General features: G+C 39.9%; 1 protein-coding gene across 1 annotated transcript; it reads left to right on the top strand.

Moving 5' to 3' along the window:
- Positions 1 to 526: 526 nt before the first annotated feature.
- On the top strand, positions 527 to 11,923 carry SPATA4 (spermatogenesis associated 4). The gene is given in 7 exon segments (XM_002709324.5): positions 527 to 809; positions 1,643 to 1,772; positions 2,824 to 2,942; positions 3,053 to 3,273; positions 7,714 to 7,833; positions 11,694 to 11,757; positions 11,759 to 11,923. Coding segments are annotated over 7 exon segments (1,011 nt in total). The 5' UTR covers positions 527 to 591; the 3' UTR covers positions 11,898 to 11,923.
- The last annotated feature ends 3,211 nt before the right edge of the window (positions 11,924 to 15,134 follow it).

The raw sequence follows: 15,134 nt of genomic DNA, 5'->3' as shown, positions 1-15,134 counted from the left end.
TTTCTAACTCTACCATTTGGGACAAGTCCGCTTCAGCATGTCCCAAATTGTACATCCTTTCCCTCTCTTATTCCCACTCTTATATTTAACAGTGATCAATTTTCAGTTAAGTTTCAACACCAGCTCCAATACTTAATGCAGTTTAAGTTCTGTTGGCACATTCAAGTTTTAAGATTTTTTTCCTTACAGCTTTGGAGTAAAAACATTGTCTTTCCAAGTACAATCTGTCCAAGTCCTCTGAAGCCTTCTACACCACTTGCCAAATTGCTTGACTGAAAATAAGTTTTTGGCTAATCAGAAATCACAATATTTACAATATAAAACCTATGAACCAGGAAACAGAATTGGGGTAGGGCAAGCCCTAAACCCCTAAGTGGTGAGGTCCACTAAATCTGAAATGGAAAGCTCCGCCCAAGTTTTAAGCCTCTGTATTGCGTTCACATTTAACGCATTCCGCTAAGGACTACAGTTACCACAGGCTACAGCGGCGCCTGCGCGGGCTTTGAGCCCCGCCCCATTCCTGGAGGCCCCGCCCCACAGGCCCCGCCCCGTCACCGCAGGCGCAGTTGCCATAGAAACCCCGGAAGCGCCATGGCCGCCGCCGGCCAGGAAGAGGAGTCTTCCAGACAGCCGGCGGCAGCCCTATCCAAATCACCGTCGCTGTTGCCACAGCCAGCAGCTGCCCATCGAGCGAAGCCCAAGAAGTGCCTGGTGTATCCACATCCCCCAAAGCGCTCCGGTCTGTCTCCTTCCGTTCTTCGATGGCTCCAAGGCCTGGATCTCAGCTTCTCTCCAAAGAATATCAAAAGGTGCTCAAGCAAGCAGGTCCCAAGCCGCTTGGGTGGGCGCACCGGGCCCCTGCGCCTTGGGTTCCCTGCATTGGCAGGGTTTCTGTTTTCTGATGAATGCTCCCACTCACCCACCACACTCGCACACACAAGAAAACAAACAGGGACCCAGACTTAAGAAACATACCATGAAGCATTTCATTCATTGATTCAGAAGAGCTGTCATTAAACCACACACCTAAGTGAGTACAGAAAACTTCAGTGTGACTACAAAAATATTAAAATAGTCAAGGCTCATTCTTCAGGGACACTAGGCATTAATATTAGAATAAAATTAATCTCCACCAGAGATGTCCTCTAGTTTGACGGTAAGCAAGGATCTTTGAAAATTTTGTCCTTTACCATTCTGAAAGTGACTGGCAGATTTTCTTGAAATGCAAACTAAATTCCATAAAAATTAAGACAATATTTACAATATAAAACCTATGAACTAGGAAACAAAATGTTTTGCAGGAAAAGTCTCTGGCTTACCAATTGTGGCATTCTGTGTACCTTACAAAGAGGGACCTGAAACTTTTAATGTGCACATGAATCACCTAGGGATCTTGTTAACATGCACATTCAGTACAAATGAACAGTTTGGGTTCTTTAAGAAATACTAAAAGCTTTTCATATGTGTATAATTTAGACAAAATGCAATTCCACAGTAGGACATCCTCAAAGCAATGATCCAACAAAACTGATTTTACAAGAACCTTTTCTGTCAGTTTGGAATATCAGATTGATGTTAACCATAAAATGCAAGCTGTATAATTAACTACAATTTATTTCATTTCCTCGTTGCTACGGACCAGAGATTTTTCAAATGGCTTCCTGATTGCAGAAATATTCAGTATGTATTATCCCTGGGACCTTCAATTATCATCCTTTGAAAATGGAACCTCTTTAAAAGTCAAGTTGGATAACTGGGCACAGTTGGAGAAGGTAAGTCAGCAATGTTTTAGAGTTTAATAGTTAAGAAGTTTGTTTTAAAAGGCCTATTCCTGGGACCGGTGCCGTGGCTCAGTAGGTTAATCCTCCGACTGTAGCGCCGGCATCCCATGCAGGTGCCAGTTCTAGTCCCCGCTGTTCCCCTTCCCATGCAGCTCTCTGCTGTGGCCTGGGAGGGCAGTGGAGGATGGGCCAGGTTCTTGGGCCCCTGCACCCGCATGGGTGACCTGGAGGGAGCTCCTGGTTCCTGACTTCAGATCAGTGCAGCTCCAGACGTTGCAACCATTTGGGGGAGGGAAGACCTTTTTCTCTCTCCCTTTCACTGTCTGTAACTCTACCTCTCAAATAAATAAACAAAATCTTTTTAAAAAGAGGGGGCATTCCTAATGTCTTGGATGAGTTAATATATGTGTGTTGATTTTGTACTAGGGTAACAGTGGGCCTGTGTTGTCAGCTTGTTTCCATGTATTGCCAAGTTTATATCAGGAGTCACCTATGCAGCTGAGCATATTTATTTCAGTTAGTAAGGAGTATAATAGCTTTTCTTGCTATACAATGATGTATTTTATTTATTTATTTATTTATTTATTTTTGACTGGCAGAGTTAGTAAGAGAAAGAGAGAGAGAGAGAGAGAGAGAGAGAGAGAGAAAGGTCTCCCTTTTTCTGTTGGTTCATCCCCCAAGTGGCAGCTACGATCAGTGTGTTGTGGCCGGTGCACTGTGCTTCCTCCTGGTTTCCCATGCGGGTGCAGGGCCCAAGGACCTGGGCCATCCTCCACTGCACTCCCAGGCCACAGCAGAGAGCTGGACTGGAAGAGGAGCAACCAGGACAGAATCCAGCGCTCTGACCAGGACTAGAACCCGGGGTGCTGGTGCCGCAGGTGGAGGATCAGCCTAGTGAGCTGCAGTGCCCGCCTAATGATGTATTTTAATAATTAACCTGTTAAACATCAGAAAATTAGCTGGGGATTAAAGTGAATTCATAGTAATTGGTGGTTTTTATAGAACTTCTTAAGATGAAAATATATTCTTTCTATTATTAAAGTTCCTGGCAAGAAAAAAATTTAAATTACCTAAAGAACTAATCCATGGGACAATTCATTGTAAAGCCGGAGTACCTGAAATTCTGATAGAAGAGATTTACACTTTATTAACACAGAGAGAGTAAGTTATTTGGAATTTTCTAATAATACAATTTAATGTGAAATTTTTGGTAATTCATCTCCTGTTAGTAAAATATGGCTTGTGAACAGTCTTTTATTTCTTATTTTCAGAATTAAAAGTATCCAGGATGACCGTGTGAATTTTACCGACTACAGCTACCAGATGCATTTACCCCTGGTTCCCAGGTCGACAGCTTCCAAGTCAATTAAAGATAACATTAGGCTTTCAGAACTAATGAGCAATCCCAACATGCTCAGCAATGAACTTAAAATAAAGTTCCTTTTCCTTTTACACATGTTGCAAAGGACACTGAGCAGAAAACTGAATCCAAGTAAGTTCTCCTCGGAGAGGCCAGTGAGTTCTCTCAAACTCGATGAGGCTGTTTGAGCACAGATGAAAAGACAAGACTCACAACCTCGTTTCTGCTACCCTCTGGTAGTGGTTACAGGGAAAATACTTCTCACACACGAAGTGAGCGTCCTTACATCGCTGGAGTGATTCCATTCACAGTTTTCTTTCTTGTTGATGAGAGCATAGGTTAAAGTGTCACAGAGACTTTTTTTTTTTGCTTTTGCTTTCTTACACTTATTCAGGACACCACTCATGTTAGAATCTTATCTAAACTTAATTCCAGACACCTACAGACCTCATCATTTCCAAAGCACCCAAATCATTCACGAATGAGGCAGATGCAGGCTGTTAGAATTTCTATCCCCTTTTCAACTCCTTTTTCTGGAGAACAGATTATCTTCTTTCTCTGGAAGGAGGAGGTGACTTGCCAACTCCTGCCTCCCCTAATCCCCTCATCATCCAAAATTGAGAGAGAGATTTTGGGTTTTATTTCCTCTTACAGTGTCTGTTCTTTAATCTCCTATATTTTTTGTGTCTCCTTCTTTTTTCTCATTTCTGGCTCGACTCATGAATTTGTGAGTAAAGGGAGAATTCAAGTCATTAATCCTTTTGTAAAATTATATGTTCAAAATTTTGTATGTTTTCTAACAAATTTTTGCTGAGCAACTTATCACACATACATGCACATAATGTATATGTAGAATTTATAGAAAGCTAATGACAATGAATTAACATTTTTGTATCCGTCAGATTTTTTTAAGATTTATTTATTTATTTGAAAGTCACAGTTACACAGATAGAGGAAAGGCAGAGAGAAAGAGAATTTTCCTTCCACTGGTTCACTCCTCAGGTGGCCACTATGGCTGGAGCTGTACCAATCCAAAGCCAGGAGCCAAGAGCTTCTTCCGGGTCTCCCACGCGGGTGCAGGGGCCCAAGGAGTTGGGCCATTTTCTGCTGCTATCCCAGGCCATAGCAGAGATCTGGATTGGAAGTGTAGTAGCCAGGACTCGAACTGGCGCCCAATTGGGATGCCAGCATTGCAGGCTGTGGCTTTACCTGCTACACCACAGTACTGGCCCCAGCCCTTAAGATGTTTAAGAAATGGAACACGACCGATAGCTTTACCTTTCCTTGTGTGTCCTTTCCTGATTGTATTCTTCATACTCCCTTCCTGCCCAGCTGCCTTTGTTCATAATTTCTTTGATTAAAGAAACAGTTTTTTGAATGGGCATTTGCTGCCGTGGTTATGGCACTGCTTGGGTTACCTGCATCCCTTCTCAGTTTGCTGCTACACTTCAGAACCTAGCTTTCTGTTCGTGCACACTCTGGGAGGCAGTAGGTGATGGCTCAAACCCTTGTGCTCCTGTCACTCACTTGGGAGAACTGGATTGAGTTCTGGGCCCCTCCCTTCAGCCTCGCCTGGTCTGTCTGTCTCTGCTTTTCAAATCTTTTTAAAGAAAACATTTTAAATAATTTTACTTATGCATACTATATGTTATTCTTAATTTCATTCATATATATTTCTTAACTTTAATTGCTTTCATCAAACTTTGCAGTAGGCAGATGAGTTCTCATATTGTCCATGATCTAATCCCCAAAAGCAGAGAAAATATGTTACACTACAGGGCAAAAGAGAATTTTTAGATGCAAAGTTATGAACCTTATTATAGGGAATGTATGCTGGATTATTCTTGGGCCACCAGTCAAGCCACATGGGGTCTTTTTTTTAAAGATTTATTTATTTATTTGAAAGAGTTACAGAGAGACAGGAGGAGAGGTACAGAGAGAGGTCTCCCATCCGCTGGTTCACTGCCCAATTGGCTGCAACTACCAGCGCTGTGCCGATCAGCTGCCAGGATCCAGGAGTTTCTTCCATGTCTCCCACGCAGGTGCAGGGGCCCAAGGACTTGGGCCATCTTCTACTTTCCCAGGCTTTCAGCCAGGAGCTTGTTTGGAAGTGGACCGGCCGGGAATCAAACTGGCGCCCATATGGGATGCTGGCACTACAGGCGGCGGCTTTACCTGCTATGCCACAGCGCTGGCCCCTCTTGTTTTCTTATATCTTCTCTTTTGGAGAGAATATTTTTCTAAAGACTTTTTTCCATTGCTAATATTAGAGCTTTCATTTTATGAAAAAGTATTTATTTGTGAAGGGGGGGGGTGGGGAGAGCAAGAGCGAGAGAGCGAGAGTGAGAGCAAGAGAGAGAGAGAGATCTTCCATGTGGTTCACTCCCTAACTGCACCCAATAGCTGGGGCTGGACCAGACCAAAACCAAAACCCAGAAGCTCAATGTGGTTCTCCCACATGGGTGACAGAGTCCCAGTAGTCGAGCCATCCCTTGCTGCCTCCCATGGTATGCATTAGCAGGAAGCTGGAATCGGGCACTGAGGCAGGACTTGATTCCAAGCACTCCACTATGGTATGCTACCACTCCATTGGTATCTTAACTGCTGAGCCAAATGCCTGCCTCTGAAAAATTTTAAATTTCTACTCTTTAGTTAGCATGAGTATTTATCTTCAAGGAAAATTACTTCTTCAAACTATAAGGACCTTAGATCACTGTGACTCTAATAAACACTTCTTGCCACCTCCATGCCTAACTTAAGTTCTTTTTTTATCTTGAATTTTAGTTATGTCAAATTAATTTTTTTAAAGATTTATTTATTTATTTGAAAGAGTTACACAGAAAGAGAGGAGAGGCAGAGAGAGAAGTCTTCTATCCAATGGTTCACTCCTCAATTGGCCGCAATGGCTGGAGTTGAGCCGATCCAAAACCAGGAGTCAGGAGCTTCTTCCTGGTCTCCCACGTGGGTGCAGAGGCCCAAGCACTTGGGCCATCTTCCACTCTTTTCCCAAGCTATAGCAGAGAGCTGGATCAGAAGTGGAGCAGCCAGGACTCAACTCAGCATCCATATGGGATGCTGGCACTTCAGGCCAGGACGTTAACCTGCTGTGCCACAGCGCCACCCCACAAATTAATTTTTAACAGCATATATCAGGGGCTGGCACCGTGGATCACTTGGTTAATCCTCTGCCTCTGGTGCCGGCATCCCATATGGGTGCAGGTTCTAGTCCCAGTTGCTTCTCTTCCAGTCCAGCTCTCTGCTGTGGTCTGGGAGGGCAGTGGAGGATGGCCCAAGTGCTTGGGCCCCTGCACCTGCGTGGGAGACCAGGAAGAAGCACCTGGCTCCTGACTTCGGATCGGCGTGGTGCGCTGGCTGCAGTGGCCATTTGGGTGGTGAACCAACGGAAGGAAGACCTCTCTCTCTCACTGTCTATCTGTCAAATAAATTAAAAAAAAAAAACAGCATATATCAGACATCATTCTTTTTATTCTAATTCTTAAAGCTCATCCTGGTGCCAAGCTATCCTGTACATCTGCTGTTTTCTTTTGAATATATCTTGTCTTTAGCCACAATCACCTCTGTTTCCAATTGGTCTCATTCTCTAGTGTTGGTTCTCGAGATTGTTGATTTTTAAAGGTTCTTATCTATTGCCAAATTAGTTCACTGTGATAATTAGGGTTTGAAAATGTTACTGTCCAGAATTACATTTAGGGTTAACAGGGCATGACTTGTAAGTGGAACACGGGTGGGGAATGTCTGGCCCATGGGCCATTTACGGCCTTTGCAATCAGTTTGGTCTTGCTCTGCCAAGGCAACAACAGGTTGGACTCAAAATAAATCTCTATCAGGCTAATATTTAAGCTGATAATTTTGTGTGGCCTGAAAATGATGTTATAAATTTCCAAATAGCCCTTGGCAGAAGAAAGCTTCACCAAGCCTACTTCCAGCCTCTTTGAAGGGTAAGCTGTAGAGGAGGAAGTGATTTTTACAAGTACAGGAAAATGGTTCAAGTTCTGCAGTTCATAGACTTAGATAAAAAGAAATATAGGAAATGTGCTAATAATTTTGCCATTGTTTAATAGTATAAAATTTTGAAAGATAAGTGCTATATGGTTTTATCTATATGAAATATAACAAATAGATAAGAATAACCTATGTTGATGGAAATCAAAATAGGTCTTTCCTTTTAAGATACTATCTGAGAGAGATGGGAAAAGGTTTGGGGGATACTACTAGTACATCATTTCTTTATTTGGGTGATGGGTCCTCAGGTCTATTCATTCCAAAAACTCACTAGATTGAATTAAGGATGTGATTTGTTTACTTTTTTGTCTATATGTAATCATTAAGTAAAAATTCATAAAAATTAATAGGAACAAAAATATTTTTTACTTTCAGTAACTTGTGCATCAAAATATAATAAACAAAGTGGGAAGTGATATAATTAATATCACTCTTAGGAAACTGATAAAATAAATGTTTCAAAATAATCCACTTAATTTTTTAGGTTATAGTATTTTATTTTGACAATGGCCATTGTAACCTTGTTGAAAATAACTTTCATGTTTATAGATTGGTTTGACGTCAAACCAACAGTGGGGGAAGCCACTCTTGATGGACTTCCTCGTGTCCAAGCCTCTCTACGCAGATGCAATTCAAAAGTATCAAAGAAAAAAGTTGCTTCTGCTTTACGTAAGTTATTGTTCCAAATTTTTGCCTGTTAAAATGATTACTGTATTTTAAATTTTTAAAAATTGGCTAAAATGTTGGTCTAGATCAACATTCATTTTAAACGTGTGTATTAGATTGACATGCTAAGTGCATTTTATCAAATATTACTTTGAGAGGAAGAGGGGGAGCAAGGGAGCAAATCTGTTGGTTCACTCCCTCATTGCCTGCAGTGGGTGGAACTTAGTCTGTGGCTTAACCAGGGCCAATCACGGGAAACCAGGAAGGTCTCCCGTATGGGTGGTAGCACTCCAGTTACTTGAGCTATCACCCGTTCAGTCAAAGGTCTGAATTAACAGGAAGCTGGAATCAGGAGCCAGATTTGAAAATGAAACCCAGCCATTCATGTGGGATGTGGATGTCTTAACTACTAGGCTAAATTTTTGCTCTCTGCTGTGCTTTCTGATAGATAGAGAGGCATGTGTTCTAAACCACCCCCCCCCCACTTTTATTTTTGATGCCATTTGAGTTCTTATTTAACCTTAAATAGGTGAGTTTGAAACCAGGAAAGCTCGCTGATAGCACTGAAAACTCAGGTCCTGGGGCTGGTGTTGACTCAGAAAGTTAAGCCGCCATTTGTGATGCCAGCATCCTATATTGGACTGCTGATTTGAGTCCTGGCTATTCCGCTTCTTATCCATCTTACTGCTAATATCATGAGAAGGCAGTGGAAGATGGGCCCAGTACTGGGGCCTCAGCCATCCATGTGAGAGACCCAGGTGAAGTTCCTGGCTTCTGGTTTTGGCCTGGCCCAGACCTGGCTGTTATGGCCATTTGGGAATTAACCTGCAGCTGGAAGGCATCTCTTTCTCAATCTCTGTTGCTCTGCTGATCAAATAAGTAAATAAATCTTCAAACATAATTCTAAAGTATCAATATTCGTACAGCTAGACTTCTTTACCAGTTGTATTATAAGAATTCACTTATTTAAACTCTATTAATTCAGAACACTTTTATATTATAGAAAACTACCACTCATTGGCCACATTCAGCCTGTTCCTGCTTACTTTTGATGTTTCAGTGGCAAAAGAAAGATGTCAAAATAAAATAATATTTCCTGAGCCACAAGACTGAAAATGTCAATATTCATAAAAATACAGACCACTGCTCTTTCTATGCCTTGTCCATGCTGCTTGCATACTACAACATCAGGGTTGGGACAATGTGGTCCACAAAACAGAGATGCCAGATTTACCAAACTGAAACATGGGGAAATATAACAAATAATTTAGGACACATTTCCTAATGAAATAAATATTATTAATAACATTGTTTATCTGGAATTCAGATTTAACTGTGTGTAACTCATATTTCATTTGGGAACCATACAGCAAAGGCTAAAATATTTATTATCAGGCTCTTTACAGAAATTGTTTCTTGGCTTCTGCTATAAAGCATGTTGCCTAGTGTTAAGAAAGATTTCACTGTGTGTGTGTGTGGAGGGGGTGAAATTCCTTGCTTAAGTAAGGTCTAGGATAACAAGGTCAACAGATTGCTTTTTTTAAACTTAAAGCTCCTCAGAGCCTTTAATATGCTAATATGCAGCATAAATATTAAACATAAGTACAGAATGAAGTGCTTTCCAAAGTCTGTTTGATCACCCATCATTGTTAGTTTTGCTTTAATAGCCTTGTAGAACTAGTGTTCCTTAGAGCACATTTCTTAACATCCAGACTTCAGGCCAGCCCATCAAAGCCCCTTTAACTCATCATAGATCCGAGGCCTCCTAACGGAATGCAATGCAAGCAAGTAACAATGTTTCTATGAAAAAATTATATATGTATGTATACACACACACACGCATATATACACACACACATACAGTTTCACCTTTGACTCCTTCAACTTGGCTAAACTCTCTTCTGTTAGTGATATTTGCATGAAGATCCAGCAGGATGGAAGCTGAAACCAGCGAAGTAGAGGGATTGGATAGAGGGCATCATAATGGGAGTAGGCATGGAAAGGAGACTGCCGGTGGGTTCTATTTTTTTCCCTTTCCTCCACCCCCATCCCTAACTTTCTTGCCTCTTTCCACTTATGACAAATTGGGTCTCACTAGGGGTGGATCGCTAGTAGTGGGATCATTGTGCTGATGGGGTGGTTAGGGCATTTGCTTTGAAAAGATAGGAAGGAGTAGTAATGAGTCACAGCAGGACTTCCTTCCCGTGTAAGAAACAGACATGAATAGACCACATACAGAAATGATGCCTGATGATATTTGAAATGCTAAAGAATCTTTCTCACGGTTGGAATCTTTCTGGGAAGTTGTCAAGGCTTAGCTGTGAGTTTCTAGAAACTGTATGGTATAATTACTTAAGGTCAAGGCTCCAACTAGAACTCATTATTGTTTTTTAAATTTTTTAATAATGTATAAAAGTTTAAAAATAATCCCTTCCTCATTTTTTCAGTGCTCTCTTTTATGATTCTCTTTCACACCAATGGTCTTTTTTTCTTCTTTTCTAAAATAATTAATGGGTTTATGAAAGCCTTCACTAGACTGTCCATACCAGGACAGGAAGGTGAACAAATATATTTTTTAAAAGTTTCTATTAATCTTGTTGCAGAGCTTTGTATTCCTTTAGTCTAGTCTGGAAAATAATGAATGGTAATTAGACTTTTGTAGTTATTTGGATACAAACTATTTTGCTAACTAGTTAAATGATTTGTCTAGGTTTATTAAAGGACTTCCATTTCATTTGTTTCTGATAAAAGGGTAGAGAAATTAGTTAAGGTCAGTTATAATTTGAAAGCTAATGGAAAGAGGCTAGTACTATAAGAACTCAACTGGCTTTTACCATCGAACATTGCACAAAATGGCATTAAAATCACAGATTGTTTATCTGAAAATCTTTTTTTTTTTTTTTTTTTTGACAGGCAGAGTGGACAGTGAGAGAGAGAGACAGAGAGAAAGGTCTTCCTTTTGCCGTTGGTTCACCCTCCAATGGCTGCTGCGGCTGGCGCGCTGCGGCCGGCGCACCGCGCTGATCCGATGGCAGGAGCCAGGAGCCAGGTGCTTTTTCCTGGTCTCCCATGGGGTGCAGGGCCCAAGCACCTGGGCCATCCTCCACTGCACTCCCTGGCCACAGCAGAGAGCTGGCCTGGAAGAGGGGCAACCGGGACAGAATTCGGCGCCCCGACCGGGACTAGAACCCGGTGTGCCGGCGCCGCTAGGCGGAGGATTAGCCTAGTGAGCCGCGGCGCTGGCCCTATCTGAAAATCTTATTAGCGAACAGGATGACCCAAATTAATTGTAAGGCAGGTTTTTAACTTAGCTTTTTTCTGTTTTCAGTCTGAGTTCCTTTATTTGTTTACATAATATCTAGTGTCTAGCAAAATTATGGGCCAATGGAATATATTCAGATTTCTTGTTTTCCCACTGGCGCCTTACATTAGACCTGAGTGACTTAAAAGAGTCTGGGTGGATGGCTTGGATGCCTCAGTGTAATCAGAGTTCCTAAACAGAATTATGAATCATGTACATTTGCCAAATCTAAGTACAAACTTGTGCCACTGTTGCCTCAGCTGCTTTCTGAAGCAATGTCTAAAAATAGTTGAGTCATATTCAGTATCAGATACTCCAGATTAAACCCTGAATATTTTTAGTACTGCTTATGACTTTTGGAGGTGGGTGACATTCAGATATCTTTTTAAACCCATGACTACTAAAATACATGATTTAAATATTCTGTTTTCCAGGCACTTAGATTAATGTGTACTCAGCCTGTTGTTCCCATTCTGCATACATTTGCAATATTAAAAACACTGGTGATTGTATATTTGCTAACTATGAATGGCCTTTAATTTTGTTTATTTAAATATCCCAGCAAATATAGGTAATTGTGGCAATCTATGTAAAGAAATTCATGTGAAGCAAGCTGGACAAGATTCTTGTGACTGTTATGATTTCTATGAGAAACATGGAAAAGAACTTTGAAAAACACCTGTCAAATCACTTTGAAGAAGTGATGTTACCATCTCTTGCCATACAAAAGGGACATGATCACTTAATCTTGGACATCTTTCAATAATAAAGAAAATGCTGTTGTATTCATAACTGTGCTAAAGAACATTTCTTTTCTGTTCAGTTAAACAATTGTTTATTAAACACCTGTGTGTATGTACTTTGAAAATAGAAAATCAAATAAATTAGTACAGAATGAGCAAAAATAATTTTAAAAGTAGGATTAAAAATAATTCATTCTGATGTATAAGAATTCTTATGAATTTCATAGGAATGATGTAATATGTTTTCTTCATTAGCATTAAAAATGACAACTTTGCCTGATATATTTACATGTCATATTCATTAATTTATTCTGAACGATTATTTATTGTGCATTAGTTCTTAGTAAATAGTTCACCTCTACATGAATATACTTATCACCTATTTTTTAAAGAGTAGATACCCTTCTTATTAATAATGAATTGTGGGGAGACAAAATCATACTTTGCTTGGAATTTGATTTGGGCATTTAGCAATCTATTTGGTTCGATTAAAAAATTCCTAATGATTGCTGCTGCCTTGTAATTATTTTTTAAATTTATTTATTTATTTGAAAGTCAGAGTTACACAGAGAGAGGAGGCAGACAGCGAGAGAGGTCTTTCATTTGCTGGTTCACTCTCCAACTGGCCACAACAGCCGGAGCTGTGCTGATCCAAAGCCAGGAGCCAGGAGCTTCTTCTGGGTCTCCCACGTGGGTACAGGGGCCCAAGCACTTGGGCCATCTTCTACTGCTTTCCCAGGCCATAGCCGAGAGCTGGATGGGAAGTGGAGCAGCGAGATCTCAAACCGGCACCCATATGGGATGCCTGAGCTTCAGGCCAGGGTGTTAACCCACTGTGCCACAGTGCTAGCCCTGCCTTGTAATTATTTTTAAGGGAAACAAAAGCAGACTGAAACCATGAAATTCTTAATTATCTTTCGTATATTCTTGGTAATCCTATATTCATATGTGGAAAATTTTCTTCAACTGGAATTAGTCATGTTTTAATCTAATCACAATAAATTTCATTTTAATTCCAAGATGAATATTACTAATTCTGAATTTGACAATATAAATATTTCCCATTAAGCTTATCAGTTTTCTTGCATTTTTTTTTTTCACCTGATAGTGAGAGAGAGACAGAGAAAGGTCTTCCTTCCGTTGGTTCACTCCCCAGTTGGTTGGTTCACTCCCCAATTGGCCGCCACGGCCGGAACTCCATCGATCTGAAGCGGGAGCAGGGGCCCAAGCACTTGGGCCATCTTCCACTGCCTTCCCGGACCACAGCAGAGAGCTGGACTGGAAGAGGAGGAACTGGGACTTGAACCTGGCACCCATATGGGATGCTGGCGCCGCAGGTGGAGGATTAACCAAGTGAGCCACGGCGCCGGCCTCCTGCATTTTTAATGGTTCAATTTTATCAGTGTTTTTATTTCCAGAGAATTCCTTGTTAAGTTTTACATTTTTGGGGTAACTTTATGAAGAGAACTTAAAGAGCCTTGATGACATAAATAACTTCTTGGGAATGTGTCCAGAATCTAGTTTTATCTGAGGCAAGAGATGTAGTTCAAATGTGTATCTTAATGAGCTATAGGTAATTTACCTTTTACCTTGCATTTTAATAGGACAATCTAAAAAAGTTGCGAGAATAATTTTTTTAACATATTAAACATAGTTCCTTAGGAAATAGGTTTAGAAACAAATCATCAAACTCAGCTCCAGAAAATTTCCAGAGTAGAGTTAGGTTTTGTTAGACAATAAAATCATAAATTTCTTTGTTCTCTTGTTGCTGTGTTCAATCTGTGGAAGAGCTAATCACCCGTGGCTTGACTAAGTTAAATTTCAAAGACTCCTGTGGAGCTCATGGAGACTGTGGAAAATACAAAATAGTCTGTAGGTATTATTATATAGAGAGCAGATGAAGCTAGCAAGTATAGTTGAAGTTGGTAACCTAAAGAACTTCTTGAGATAAATTTTGTCAACAGAAGTTAACAGTTCTGGCCATGTTTCAGGAAAACCATTTACTTCACAAAGGGTGTTTGGCAGAGGGAAGCAATGACATTTTTCAGGGAGATAGAGCAACAGCAGCAGCATCTGGAGGTACAGAAACTTCCCAGTTGGCAGAATGCTTATCATGGGCATAAAAACTACTGTGATTAGGGTTAGCATTTGTATTGATTAGTAAGTGCTTTCCCCTCTTACACTTGATTTAGGATATGTTGTCGTCTAATGTTTCTTACAAGTGGAGACTCAAGACCTTGAACAAGCCAAAGCAGTTATTTTCCTAGATTTTTAAGCAGGGTAACAACTCAGAGAACTCAGTCCTTCATACATCTGATGACTCCAACTCGGCTTATTGTTTATGGAGAAACAGTGGTCTCTCAGTGGTGGTTTTATAAATACTTTTCTTCATCTTACATCAGGTTTTAACTGTGTAATTTATTAAAATTAGGGGGCCTGAGATATGCACATACATATTTACCAGATAATGACATATCATTGCTTAGTCATATGTATTTAAATTCAGCAAGAAGGTACAGGTTTCAATTATTCAGGCACAAATGTCTGGAAGATTTAGTACACCAACCATTTATTAAGTTTGTCCATAAGGATGTCTTCTACACGACTGGTACACTAAATATAAGACACAAATTTTACAAATAATCTGTAGGGTTTAAGTATATTCAGAATGCCTTTTGACTTAAAATAAGTAAATTTTGATATCAGGACAATGAAATACAGTCATTCTCCAATGTAAATATATTTTTCAACACATTTGGACAAATTCACAGAAACATTTGACATTAAAATCATATATTTTGACTGTAACTAAGTGTGATCTTATAGTTTAGTTAACCACCTGGTAACTTTTGTAGGCAAAATATGTTTTCAATGTTTCAAGAATCATTGTCTAATCAGTTTTTTTTCTTTCATAAAGGCATATTTAAGCCTGTAAAATAATGTGTCCACATTGTTGGTAATATGAACACTCTCAAATAGTAAAATGAAGTACTATTAGTTAATAGTTTGGTTTCTCATGAATACATGAAGCCTAACAAAAATTCCTTTCTATATTTTTTCATATTAAGGCACAATATATACATAGATTGATGGAGTCAAATGACAGGTTTAAAATTCTATGAAGAATTATTAGTTAATACTAACTATTAAGAAAATGGTAAAAGTCAATGTATATTAGAATGGTAATTGAATAAATCTAATTTATATTTTAGATGAAAAGTGAATCACTTTTCCGTTGTATTCATTTGTGAGAGTGTATG

Source organism: Oryctolagus cuniculus, chromosome 2 (assembly GCF_964237555.1).
Source record: "Oryctolagus cuniculus chromosome 2, mOryCun1.1, whole genome shotgun sequence".
NCBI lineage: Eukaryota > Metazoa > Chordata > Mammalia > Lagomorpha > Leporidae > Oryctolagus > Oryctolagus cuniculus.
Note: the sequence above shows the minus strand (reverse complement) of the source record. Positions and strands in the feature narration are given on the sequence as shown.